Source organism: Bombus affinis, chromosome 15 (assembly GCF_024516045.1).
Source record: "Bombus affinis isolate iyBomAffi1 chromosome 15, iyBomAffi1.2, whole genome shotgun sequence".
NCBI lineage: Eukaryota > Metazoa > Arthropoda > Insecta > Hymenoptera > Apidae > Bombus > Bombus affinis.
The window spans coordinates 6,938,734-6,952,464 of NC_066358.1; the positions used below are offsets into that span (position 1 = coordinate 6,938,734).

At 42.4% G+C, this 13,731-nt stretch overlaps 1 protein-coding gene across 6 annotated transcripts in view; it reads right to left on the bottom strand.

Moving 5' to 3' along the window:
- LOC126924837 (Fanconi anemia group J protein homolog) overlaps window positions 1-13,731 on the bottom strand; it is a 166,382-nt gene that overhangs the window by 15,472 nt on the left and 137,179 nt on the right. For all 6 annotated transcript variants that reach the window (XM_050739747.1, XM_050739744.1, XM_050739743.1 and 3 more), the window contains one exon: window positions 2,626-2,676. In XM_050739747.1, coding sequence (XP_050595704.1) covers window positions 2,626-2,676 — 51 coding nt within the window. The remainder of the gene's footprint in view (window positions 1-2,625; window positions 2,677-13,731) is intronic.

Consider the following 13,731-nt stretch of genomic DNA (forward strand, 5'->3'; position numbering starts at 1 on the left):
AGAGACAGCGAGAAACGAAGAGGGAAGTGTGTACCGAGGGACAGGAACCGGTGTTTGGTCGACGGGGGTTGGGCGAGGAGGGTTCGGTCGCCATGGCGACAAGCAACCCCCGGGACCCACGGAGCTCGTCGCCGGGGTTGGTCGAAAAGGGTGGCTCAGGGCGTCTGTCGGGCAGGTTAGGCCGGGCGTATAGCCCGAATGTCACTCGACACAAGGGGGACACAAGGATGTCCTGGACGCGAGCGAGACGGAACGTTCGTTCGTGGGCTGTGTGAGCGAGCAAGAGGTTAGGGTGCGAAAGGTAGACGGGAAATGGGGGGATCGAGCTCGGTACAGAGAGAGACTCTGAGCGGAGGAGAGGGTGCAGGCAGGCCAAGATGGCCGACGACGCGACACCCACCATGTCAATAACACCCTTCTTCGACGCAAAACCGAGCCAACCTCCCTCGTTTCGCCCCGAGAGTCACCCTCAGCCCACCCAACGTCGCCCACCCACGCCACTCTCTCACCCATCCCTGCTTTCTAGCAGCTGCTTTTCCTTCCACGACCTTTCGTCAGCCAGCCAGCCAGCCAGGCCTCGCCTGTTCCTGGACTATATTCACCGAGGACGACGTTGATGCGCTCTCTCGCCGCGATTTTCCCCGGCTTCTTGCCTCCGCTCGCGGTAATTAACGCGACGGATCCCCTGCCACCAGAAAGGGAAACGACTACGGAGGGTGGCAAGAGGGACAGAAAGAGAGAGGGAAGAAGAGAGAGAGAGAGAGAGAGAGTATGAGAGAAGGGAATTCACCGACACACGGAGCGAAAGCAGCACTCGCAGAGGCCATTGCTAGCGAGGGCGTAATTCCGTTAAGTGTCTTCGTAAACTTCGTTAGCTGCATTTCCCGACATTACTCACCCCAGCGCGCGTTTCTACGCACCCTGCGCGCTCGCTAGCTCGCCCCTGATACGTGTACCGAGCATGTTCGATGTATCTCGGGCTACGAGTACGACCAGTGAAAGTGCGAATAGTTTTTCTTTTTTTCTTCCTTTTTTTCCTCTTTCTACCGAGTGTTCCTACTCTGAGAATTTAGAGAATTTAGTAGAGACGAACGTAATGTCGAAAACTTATGATGAAACGTACGAGCTTCTCGGAGACCATGCTGATCAGCTGAAAAGATTAAAATGCAAGTGTTTTCTAAAATGTAACTTGGAATTTGCGATTATTTGTGTCACGTCTTTGTGATAAATAAATTCGTAGAGGAATATCCTCTGTTTTTTGAACAGTAACCACGCGCGTAGGTACATGGCTCGCAAATAGGGGACTTTATAGAAAGTGGAGTCGGTCAGTTTGGCTTTTGAGAAGCTCGTATTTTAATTTAATAGCGAACGATGACGAGATGGAAGAAATATTTGGAGATATTTTATGAAATAGTCGCAAGAGAGGATTTATCTTTATTGGAGGAATCAATTACTAATATTCGGATCGTGTAGTTAATGCGCGATTGTTCTTGACAACTTTGGCGCTAGCAGGCATTAAACGGTATCAAACGAACGCATTGACAATCTGTTTGTACTTGCTAAGCCCCCTTAGGACATTCGATTTGCAATTCGTGTCATAATTAACGATCATCATTATCATTCGTAGTCATTGAAATGAAACTACAATCGGATTCGCAACATTAATATGCTTTACATATTATCGACGGAATTAATAACCGCGTATGGTATTCATTACATCTCTGCCGGGCCATGCATCAACATCACTTAACATTCTAATTTAACAATAAAATCATTCGATCCCGTGTCCCACGTTTCCGTGCAATTTTCGATGACGATCGTACTTGCGTTTGTTACCGTTCGATGTGAACCTACCGTGTCTAAACAATTTCGATTACGAGCACGCGTTATTTTATCCATTAAAATTGCTGTATACATTAAATAGGGAAATATAATTAATCATAAATATTCCACGAATCGTATGGTTTGGACTGCAAACTTACTTCTAACAGAAAATCAAGGATACACTTCGATATGCTCACAATGCTCCAGGATTAACCAATTAATATTGGTTCGCGTTATTAATACGTAATTGAAAAAAAAGTAATTCTTCCTCCCACATGCCAGAAGCATTTAGAATCGTTGAAAAATTCCTGAAATTCTTTAATCTAACGTCTTCGACATTTTTCTTTAATTCCTCCGCTTCAGTCTAAAAAGAACAACAAAACGCCAGGAACGAAACTTCATTTGAGAGTCATTCGAGGGTGTGGAAACTATTTTCACGGCGCGTCGTTCAATACAGCTTCAGAAACTGAACGAAACAAGTTCCTGTTTCCTTTCGAGATAATCAATGCGGGTCGAGCTTTAGCTTTTCAAAAACCGGCCACGCGTTGTACCGACGCGGGAAAAGCAGATGTTGCAAAATCGGTTAGGTCTATTAAATATAATAACCGACAGGGGTTTTCATGGTTGAACGAGCTGGAATATGTTACGTAATATTCTTCGTTCTTTTGCTGACGGCCTTGCACAATGGAAGCAAGAGGCTGGAAGCTACGGACGATGCGGACTTGCATCCGCTTCGAAAGAACCTTTTTCCATCGCGAACTGTTACCATATTTTCGACTAGGTTAACCATGATTAACTTACGTGAAATATCCTCCTGGATTTGCTTTTCCAGTTTCTGGTTCTGCACTTCGGCTGGAACAGAGAAAGTATCGAGCATATTAGAAATTTGAGCTATATTTACACGTATCGTGACATACTGTTTGAAATCAGTTATGCAATTAGCTAGACAAAACTGATCGTAATTTCATAGGAAAGGAGTGTTGAATTGTCCTTTGTCACCCTTTCGGCACAGAATGGCTTTGGGATTATGCTATCGCTTATAAAATGTAACTTAATTTAATTTAGGCCCACTCTTTTCAAGGAGATCGCAACAACTAACTGGTTAACAATAACCGGACATTATCTGATAATATTCTCATAATAAATGCGTAAAGGTATCTTTTAATGTGGCAATCAGAAAGAAATCATAAAAATTTATTTCGACTGATTAACGCGTAAATCGACGTAAGATTACAAATATAAAGACATATATGTAAAGATTATAAAAATCACATATTTTTCTGTGGCACATCGAGATCCGCAAAATTTGTTTGAAGTTGTTTCACCGACGTGTAACAATGTTCCAGTCTTATACAAGCTTAAATATAAGAAAGTTAGAATACCACAGTGCAATAACCACTATTTCGCTGTACCTAAAAGGGAAGTCCTTAAATGTTAACGTTAACGTTTCAGTTACTTCAAGAACCCACGTCGCCAAGTGTTCATACGTAGCTGTATCACGAGTCAAAGAGTGCCAACATGCCCGAAAGAGATCGCAGCCGCAGATTAGCGTCGTTTCGGAGGTGATCCCATTCGAAACGCTTAGCACGCGTTTTCCGGTAGCACCCAGTGGCACGCATCGGCTATAAAGCTAGACTCTATCTAGGGAGCGAGAGCTGGCAAAGGGTAGCAAAATGGAACGAGACGACGAATACTAGTTTACCATGGAGCATAAGAAAAAAAGAAAAAGAGAGACGAAGAAGAAGAAGAAGACAGAGATCAAAGGAGAAGGGAATTGAACTGAGTAGTAGGAGGCAAAAGAAAATATCCCAGGGCAGGCACACACACGGCAACCCTCTGAAAAGATCTCTGCTAATGGGCATTATATTTTTCGTTAGGAGAGCCGACGGGATTATGGGCCTGTCAGAGGCCTAATAACTGGTCCCTCGGTGGGCCACCTCGCATCTGATACGGGAAACGGGGCCCTTCTCTTTATACAATGTGCGCATTAAAAACACTAATCGCAATGCGCACGAGCACGATCGCGTATTGTACTAGCGCATGGGATCATCAAAGGCCGCCGACCAAAGGCCGGGGGAAAAGCTTTTGCACAGTGGCCTCTCTTCACCTCTCTTTCCCGCTCGCTCCTCTTTTTACCGGCCGACCTCGTGAGACTTCTTCCAGGCCCAGCGAAGAGTTTCGTTTCTATCGCCGCCCACTCTTTCGCCTTTTGTGACCCCCCGTTTGCCTCGCGGGATTGATTTAATTTCTTGTTCCGCGAGAACTCGGTAACTTCGACAGAAACCGTGGTGCGATACATTTTTTCTTCGTTTTCGTATTTCTAATACGACTTTCGCGCCATGATCCTTTCCTAGCAAGATAACTCGCGGCTCTTCGTAAGAATAAATTTTTTTAACATTCGGAATAGATGTCTCGGAAGAGAACTTCTCAGCTCTATGTAATTTGAATATGGAGCGTCCTATGATCTTTTCCTGAGTCACGACCTTCTTCTATAATGGGGAAATAGCTAACCTTTAATCTCTTCGTAAAAGAAAACTTTTGTAAGAATGTATATCATTTGTTCTATAAAAGAATATTCTTGATAAGGTAAAGAGACTTGATAAGGTTACTAAATAGAAATTGCAGAACAGAGTTTTTCATTTTCATTTCTTTTCAACATAGTGTCTTCTGAGTCACGACTTTTCCCCTATAATAACCGAATACCTTTAACTCCTTTGTGAATGAAAATCCCCTTAATACGATAAAGAAAATACATAAGAGAGGTGTCTCAGAATATAATCCCAAGTTGGTTTTTAATTAGTATTAGAAACCTTCACCACTAAAAAGATCACGACGACCCTCGAATAGAAAACACTTTGCGGCCCAATATACCATTGAGAACACAAGTTCCATAAAAAAAGAAAAAGAAAAAAGAAAAAAAAGATGAGTTATTGAGCGAATTTAAACTGACTTAGAAACGATGGGCACGATTAGGAAGGGTGCTAGATCGAGTGGTTGACATACCTTGCTTTTACGTGCTTCCTTTTGTGCTAGACTCGTGTTTCGAGTACTATAGATTGATCTTTGTTTTGTTGTTTTCTGGTGCAGGGGATATAGATGTAGGTTTTTTTTGTTGATCGTAGAGGCAGGATTGAGTGAAAGGGTTGTTTCGGGGATTGACAGGGTGGAATGACTGTGGGAGATTATCGATGAACCGTTTCGCTGATTTCGAACGATGAATATGAGAATTAAGCAGGGATGAAGCACTTTACAGAGGGTAGTTCGAAATTTGAAATAAAAAAGGAGAACCAGGATTTTTTTTCATTGCAATATTCTAATAAAATAGATTTGAACGCGACGAAACGTAAATTGTAAAATGATTTTAATTAGTTAATCTGAATCGAGGCTCTCGGTCAATCCGATCAACTTAGCTTCCCCTTAATTTCTCAATTTCATTACATAAGTACACGATTAACGTTCAATTCTTAGAAAGAAGCAAATTACCTGCTTTACTACCAGAAGAAGACATAAATAATGGGAAATCCCAAAGCAAATTTAAAAAGATAATGTTCGCAACATCATCCTCTTTTTTCTCCTTTTCAATTTATGGGGTTGATCAATGTGAATTCTGAACTGCTTAATTATTGGTAATGTTTTATTAACCAGCGAGCTGGCGCGGCGCGGTAATTTCTGGTGAATTTGTAATCGGAGTCGAGTGTTAATCAGTTTTGACAATTTCGTTGGAATTAATTGCGTGCACGCGATTTCAAAACTGCATCCGATATTCAGCTCGCGTTGGAATACGTGATCCCGATAAACGCCAATTTAATGCAAAAAACAAACACCTTAACGAGATTTATCAACATCGATTTCGCGCGGAAATATTCATAATTTCATTACCAAAATTTTCCACGAGGCAGACTTTTCTCTCATTTTACTTTACTTTCTCATTTCTCATGCATTTCTCAGAAATTTGTTTCGCCCTACGAAGAGCGTAATATATACTTCGTATAGTTTTGCATATATTAATAATTAACTCTCTAACGAACCCTAAAAAATTCTCCTTTTATCTAACATTCATCTAAATTTCCCTACAAAGAAATATAAGTTCCAATTAATCCTCCAAACAACTCCAAAAAGTTTTCTTCGTCACTCACCATTCCCATTACAGATAAATCGCTATAACTAACCCTATAAGCAATTCTAAAAATTTCCTTTGTCACTTATCTTCGCCTAAATCCCACTAGAACTAAATACTAAATGTGGCTACTCCTCTAAACTATCCTGAAATTCCGCACATCCTATTAGAACCACAACTCCAGCCACGATAAACGACTCAACAAATTTTCCCCAGTCACCTATCATTACCTAAATCCCTAAATCACCGCCACAACTAAATGCTAAGTAGAAACTAACCCCCAAAGTCACCCAAATCATTCTTTCTGTTCGCCTATCTTCGCCTAAATCACGCTAGAATTACATATCTATATCATCTACAATTACAACTACCCCTCTAGACGACCTCTTACCTTACTAAATGTTCACGTTCATCTGAATCTCACTGAAATGAAATATTAACGAAAACGCAAAAAATGAAAACTGGATAATCGAGATCGGCCATTTTCCGTGATCGAACCTGCCCCTCGGCGTGCCGACAATTTCCTCCATCGTTTCGTGAAGGGGTTGCGGGTCTCCTGGAAGAAGGGGGGTTAGCGGTGGTGACGCGCTGACGGCGGAGGGTCGCTGGTACGGAATTTGAAGCCTGCGGGGACGGCCAGCGAGATATCCGAGGATATTATCCCTCGGGAAGCCGTGTAATGAAACCGTTCCGGCGCCCCCGTGCTATTATCCCCCCTGGCAATATAAGCCGGACAAGGATATAGGTGGCTGATACGTGGCGCACCAGCTGCACCCCGCCACGCCTTCCCCCTTTTATATCTTCGCCAGCCGCAGCCCACACCAATACACCACCCAGCTCGCCTTTCGCAGATAAGCGGAGGCGCAAGATAGGCGAGCCGCGTCAGCGGAATAACGCGACGTCATCGTCATTCGAGGGTTCGCTTAATTGCCTGACCGTTCCAAGAACCGAGCAGCAGTAGCAGCCGCCATCTCGCGCAACCCTTTCGCCAAGGGTGGCAACGACGAGGCAAAACACCTCAAGGGTGGAAGAGGATAGTGGTACTGCGACAGGGGCAGACGAGAAATTCTTTGGAGATTTTTATCGGTTCTTCTCTCAGGTCCTGGACTCTGTTGGTCTTTTCTTTCTTCAGGGTTTGAGAGGAAAGTCGATTTAGTAGGTTTTTTAGTGGGAAACGAAGCTGGCTCGATAATTACTGTACGAAAATAATTAAACATTATAATGAACGGATCCGTAAAAGTCGTTTTGTGCAACTCAAGGGATAGTGTTTCGCAAGTGACGATATAGATTTAGGTTGGGATACATAGTTAATGATCTCCGACGTGTAAAATATAGAAATTAACACAACAAAATTGAATATAATGTATAAATTCATAATTTGGCATCAAATTTGTCGCGCAAAATACAGAAATATAGGACAAACTCAACTAACCTATTGTCGAGAAGTATGCATCCTAATGTTAGGAGAAAAAGCAAGATTGATATGTTTATTTCAGAATAAATTCTTTTACATATTTCATGAAACACGTAAATTACACCAGGGCGTTGCATCCGAAACGCAAACGATAACAAGATTGACCGCGTGGTAGGGGATTATCTCTCGTTTTTCCGCTTTTCCACCCTCGTTTATTTCGTCGACGAACGAGCGGAATAAGGGCGCAGGCTAGCAATTACACCATTTTTTGTCTCCCTTGACCTTCGCGGAAATTAAGCCGCTGCGGCAAAAAATAATTCGCCGGCGAGCAAACATTTCCGTCCGGCCGATTTTTCCCTCGGCGTCCCCGTGTTTATTCTGTTTACGGTAATTAAATGTTCGCTTCCGGACCAAGCATTTCGCCGAAACGGAACGGAACCGTGTCGTGGCGCGATTAGCCGAATTAAAGAGCCAGCGAAAGCGTCGAATCATCCCCTAACTGTCTCTGCCGTAGTAAAAGAACGCGTATCTAACATGTTTTCGGAATCTCGAAAAACATTTTCACGCTATTATAACCGTGCATTGTAACTAATCCAATCATGACGTCTAATGAACGCAATGGAAAGAAATGGAATGTGAACAGAAATTTATTTCATCCTGTAAACGTTATAGCTAGACTGCAGAGTTTTATGCATTAACGAGAAATTTAAAATTGCAAAAATGTACAAAATGCACGCGATAAAAAATATTCAAAGCGAAATACTCGCTACAATAATTTAATGGGCGAGCAAGTCTTCATGTAGGTTACATTCTCTCAGTTATGTTGATAAAAACATGGAATTGTATAAAAATCCGCAGTCTAGTCACGATCTACAACAAACCATCTTCTCTAAACAAAGTCACTACGATATACTCCAAGTGGAAATCCTACGAGAAACCATCTTCTTAAACAAAAATCTATGAAAAACTTTGCTCTCTTCGTACAACTTTCTTCGACGAATGAATCGACGTCTTTTAAAACCGATCACGAAGAGATCGACTACGAAGTGTCGTAAGAAAATTCAAAGCAAAGAGCAAAGTTTAAGATCGCCAGAGAGTGTGGTGGTAACGAAAGCAAGAGAAGGAAAGGAAGCAAGAAGAAGGAGGAAGAGGAGGAGGAGGAGGAGGAGGAGGAAAAGAAAAACTAAGAGAAAGAAGAGAAGAAACGAGAGAGGGCAGAGAGAACGATATATTCTGCTCTCGGCACGTGCACGCGGTTAAAAAGGTTCGCCGCAAGAGAGAAGTTTCGACGTGCCGCGCGCTGGTTTATAAAAGCGGAACCGGCTGTCGTGATACGGATCTGACCAATCATAAAAGCCGCATAATGGCCACTTATTCATCCATGCCGGGCCGTGGAACGAACAAAGGCGGAAATTAGTCAGCTTCGGTATGCTTATTAATTGACTGACATTTCCGTCATATTATTGTACAATGAATCGAAAGCGGACGGTAGAGCCCTCGAAACCCCCGCGGCCAAGTTCTACCCCCCTTGACAAACCCCCTCCATGCCGCCCGTCTCTCCATCCACCATACACCATAGTCGTCATCGTCGTCGTTACTTGGGGGTTGCACATCGGGTTTCATAGAAGGTTTGGAACGTAATGCCCGCGTTTCTCGTCGCCATCGATGTCTTCGTCGTCGATTGGGAGGATTGTGTTAATTGTACGTGGCGCTCTTTCATTTAAATTTCATTCGAATATTTTTATGGAGGGTAACAAAAACGTACACTGAACGGGTTATTTCAGTGAAAAACCCATTTTCCGGATGGTTTTGGTGATTTTTTTAAAAAAGAAACTATAATACTCTTTGCAGTCAAGCTTTCAGACTATATTTATACATATTTTAATAACATTTGTCGTTTCTTTCGTCGAGAAAGAATCGAAATTGATGACATCATATGCCTCACGCAAATGACAAAAGAAAAAGCTTGTCTCGCGATATCCGCCACTTCGTTCTACTTATTTATAATGAGAACCACTCAAAGAGATTCTTAATTAGGATGACTTCGGCTAGGGCAGGTATTAAAATGAAGAAAGTAGATAATTAAAAAATAATTAATAAATTGTGTGGTCTTCATATTGGCAATTATTTCTATTATAGCTATTAATTGCATCGTAGAATTAAAAATCTATTAATTTACATCTGTTTATGAAAAATCTGTTTATCTTTAAATTGCTCAATGAAGAAGTTTCATAGTATGGAGATTGCAATGAGATACAAGAAGACACAAATATCTCCGTGATTTATAATTTTACTAGTTGATAAATATACAACAACGAATGAAAAATCTATTAGTTTATAGATTTTTTTCCTTCCTGGCGACCTGATACAAGATTAATTAAAAAAAAAAAGACGAGGAGAAACAAGGATAACGGATTTCACAAAGAGACAGACAGAGATCCTTTGGAAACTCGAAGCCAGTATTAGGCAGGAAGGAAACGACAGAACGTCGAACATGCCGAATGGCGAACGAGCGGCCGACTAAATGGAGTCGCTCCCATCCTCGAAAACTAATGACAGTCGAAAACGCGATCGCTTTGCGAAACGAAATGGGGTGGCTGGTACAACCGAACCAACCAACCAACCAATCCTCGCCACAACCATGGATGATAAAAAAGAAAGCAAATAGCGAGAGAAGAGAGAGAGAGAGAGAGAGAGAGAGAGAGAAGAGAGAAAAAAGAGGAAAGAAAGGAAGGAAGAACCGCATGTCTCAAGGGTGCTTGGTGCGATTCCATCGCGAAGGACTCATCCTCGGCAGCCTGAATACTATGGGCATTCAGAGCCCTTTTTTCCACGATAATTACACGCGAAGCCACTAATTACGGCTTTGCATGGCGCGCATCCTCCAGCCAGGAGAAAATGGAAGAAAGAAGGAGGAGGGTGGACCGGTTGAGAGACAGGGGGTGGAGAGATCGCGGAGAACAGGCGAGACCCGGGGATTGGAGATAGACGAAAGATGGAAAATGGGGCGGAAATTAAAACGTTCGCCGCGGATTTCTTCGATTTTCCCACGAGCCAGTTCTCTTTCTTTATTCCTTTTTTCGAACGAGTTGCTTTATATTTGAGGTATATTTCGAGAGAATTTGATACAATAAACCGAGGTTTGTAAATAGAAATACATTTACAGGTAGAAATAAATTTCTGAAGGAGAATCATTGTTTCTAATGTTTAATAATTACAGACATTATCGCAGGATTAACGATCATTGACAGTCTCTTTCTTCCGAATTCCAGTCATTTCTTTGTGTTGTAGGTAGGTAGATAGATTGGGGTTGAGGGTAACTCCGTCTTACGTTATTAAACGATCGTTTAACTTTATGGCGAGTAATATTAAAATTATCATTGAAAAGTGGGTAGAAGGGAAAATGAGACACCACCGCACTAAGTCAATAAGACTATTAGAAGCCCAATATAAAATATACGACAAAAAGTACACAATACGCGATACCCAAATTATAATAAATGAACATTCAAGCGAAACGAGACAGTTGTCTTTACAAGTAAAAAAAAAAAAAAAAAAAAAAAAGAAAAAAGAAACACAAGAAACAGAGGATGTCGATTAAATGTTCACTGATTGAGCGGTGATAATATTACATACAACCGCTGAACGTGTAAATATTTTATCGAATTTGGAAAAACAAACGTAGCACTCCCGAGGAAGGGAAACCTGTCCTGAAACGTAAATTCAGAGAGTGCCCTGAGGGAGCGCCCTGAGGGAGCGAACCCCGGACGACACTTTCATCCCGATTCCTGTAATTAGAATATTAATCGCGGGGCTGTTCGAACCCGGAGTCTGCCCTCTTCCCGATTATGCATTCCGTTTTCCATCCCCTCGCCATTCAGCCGGTACGCGAGTCCCATCTATTTTGTTTCTCCCTCGAATGATGTCGCGAAAGGGGTTGAAAACTTCTGTGAAGATCACCGACGCTTTAAACGTTTTCATTTCGTGCCACTGTCCTCTCCTCCATCTTTCTCGCGCCCTTTTTTTTCTCTACGTGAACAGGCATCAGAGCATGAGAAAGAGAGAGATAGCGAGAAGAAAGAGAGGAAAAGGAAATAAAAAAAGCGACAGAAGGGGGAAGAAGGAAGGAAAGCAAAGGGGAGAAGGGTCGCCATGGCGTCCACGGATCTGTAGCTGATTGGACGATGGCAAGGGTACGCGTTTTTAGCCTCCCTTCGGATCTGCCCTCATTGTCATTTTAATTTCAATCCCCTCGGGGCCAACCAAAGGTGGAGCGAATCAGGGGCGAGAGCGGTGCACGCACGGCACCCTTCGCAAGATTACCACGACGACTTCGGTATAACCAAGGGGACCCTCTAACGGGTGTCCCCCGAGAAATTTCGGATACCACATGGATTACCCGGGATGAATTTTATGGGTAGACGACTCGTTTTATTGCATCGCTAAAAGCTACGTTTTAGACGCTTGAATGTTGATTTGGTATTGGGAAGCGTGGTTCTGGGGTTTGATAGTGGTTTTTGGGAATGGCTTTTATACCTATCGACAATAGTCATTCGTTCTATGATATTTATTCTACTATTCTACTATTTATTCGTTTCTTTTTTCTTAAGATATAAATTCATTTTGTAAAATTATGACGACGCATTTTTACGTTTCTCTATATAATAGGATTTCTTAAATGCAAATAGAGATTGAATTAGAGTGGACGTTTTAATTCGAAAAGGGTTTACTAAAGAACGAGAAAAATACGTACTTCAGGGTAGAATTGTTAATTATTGATTTCCAGCTTTTTCCCGAATTTTATTGTCGTTCGCGTATTTTATACGCCACTATCCTTCCGCAGCCACTTCATTAACCTTTAAAAGCTACCATCAAAGGAAATCACGTTAAATTTATTGAGGGTAAGATTCCACCGCGGCAGACATTTTTTCATTTTAAAGATCAATAAAGTCAAACAAGTGGAATTATATATTTTACTATTTTTTAACATTAGACGAAAAGTGTCGAGATTATCGTTTGTAGTAGTTATAAACAATATCGATTAATATCGCTGATGGCCTCTAAACTTTCTGTGATGAAAAATTTCGACCTTTAAAAACATCATATTCGTCAATTAAAAAATTAAAAAGGTTCAACTTTTAAAAATCTCCAATTTCTAATGAAAAAGGTTCAAAGCCCGAAGCATACAGATCGTCAAAGGGTACGCGCCAAAAACAGTGAAGCCAGCGTCAAGATACCTCAAAGCATGGAAATTTGCATATTTATGAATTAATTCTAGCTTAAAAAATTCAAGCTCCGAAAATGTCCAGTTTCAAACGAGAATCTTCCAAAAGCGAGAGCATCCAGATTTCCACGCGTACATACGAAAAAGCTGCAAGACCAGTGGCAAGAAAAATCAAGAGACAAGAGTTTCTCGCTTTCCCGTGACTCTCTGCGAGGTACAGAGTTCATGAGCGGAAGTGTCGTCGGCGGAACTAGTTTTTCCGGGGGTGTTCCACGGGCGAGAAAAAAAGCCGTGGCAGCCGGCGGTGGTTGTTCTTTCGCCGAAATTAAACGAGCGCGGTTCATCCCTCAGCCATCCGGCAGCTTTTATTCGATTCGCGATGCGACAGCCGAGATAGCCGACACACACCGTGCGGCTCATCCTCGTCCCCTCATCCCCCCTTAGACGCCTCTGAAAGCTTTTCCACCAGTCAGAGGGAGTAGATAGGAGACGGGGAAAGACACGAACCGTAGGAGAGGAGAATAGAAGAGGGAACGGCCAACGACGACAGAGATTCGAGATAGAAAAGGCGAGATGTTAGGTATAAGAAAGAGACAGAGACTTAGCTAAAAGAAGCGATATAGAGAAGGGAGTGGAAAAGAGAGAAAAATGAAGCAGAGAGGGGGTTGAATGAAGGAGGATGGCTGATGTTCCATCATGGGGAATGAAAATCAGGGACCCCCTGGGGGCTCGGAATTAAAATGGCTGTCACACGCAACCGGGGGTTGTGCTCTTCCTGCGGAAAACCTCGCCGAGAGGAGGCGGCATGAAAAGAACCCCTTCCTTCCCTCCGATCCTATCCTCTTTCCTACTTCTGCAACATTTTTTCCCTCATTACCTTATCTCTCTCTTTTCCTCTTTCTATACTTTCTTTTTTGTTTTCTGCGCTACGCTTTTCCCATCGCCCTTCTCATTTTTGTTGCTTTTTCTGTTTGTTGTTTCCTTCGAGGGGGTGGAAATATCCGTAGGGGATGGAAGCGCGAGTAGTAGCTGTCGTTTTATTTCGGTGTTGCAAATGAGGTCTAGACGTCGATTATTGTAACCTAGAGTTAGGAAATGTTTACGGATGGCGAAGGGTTGTTTTGACCACGTGATTCGAAGTACGGTGTGTAG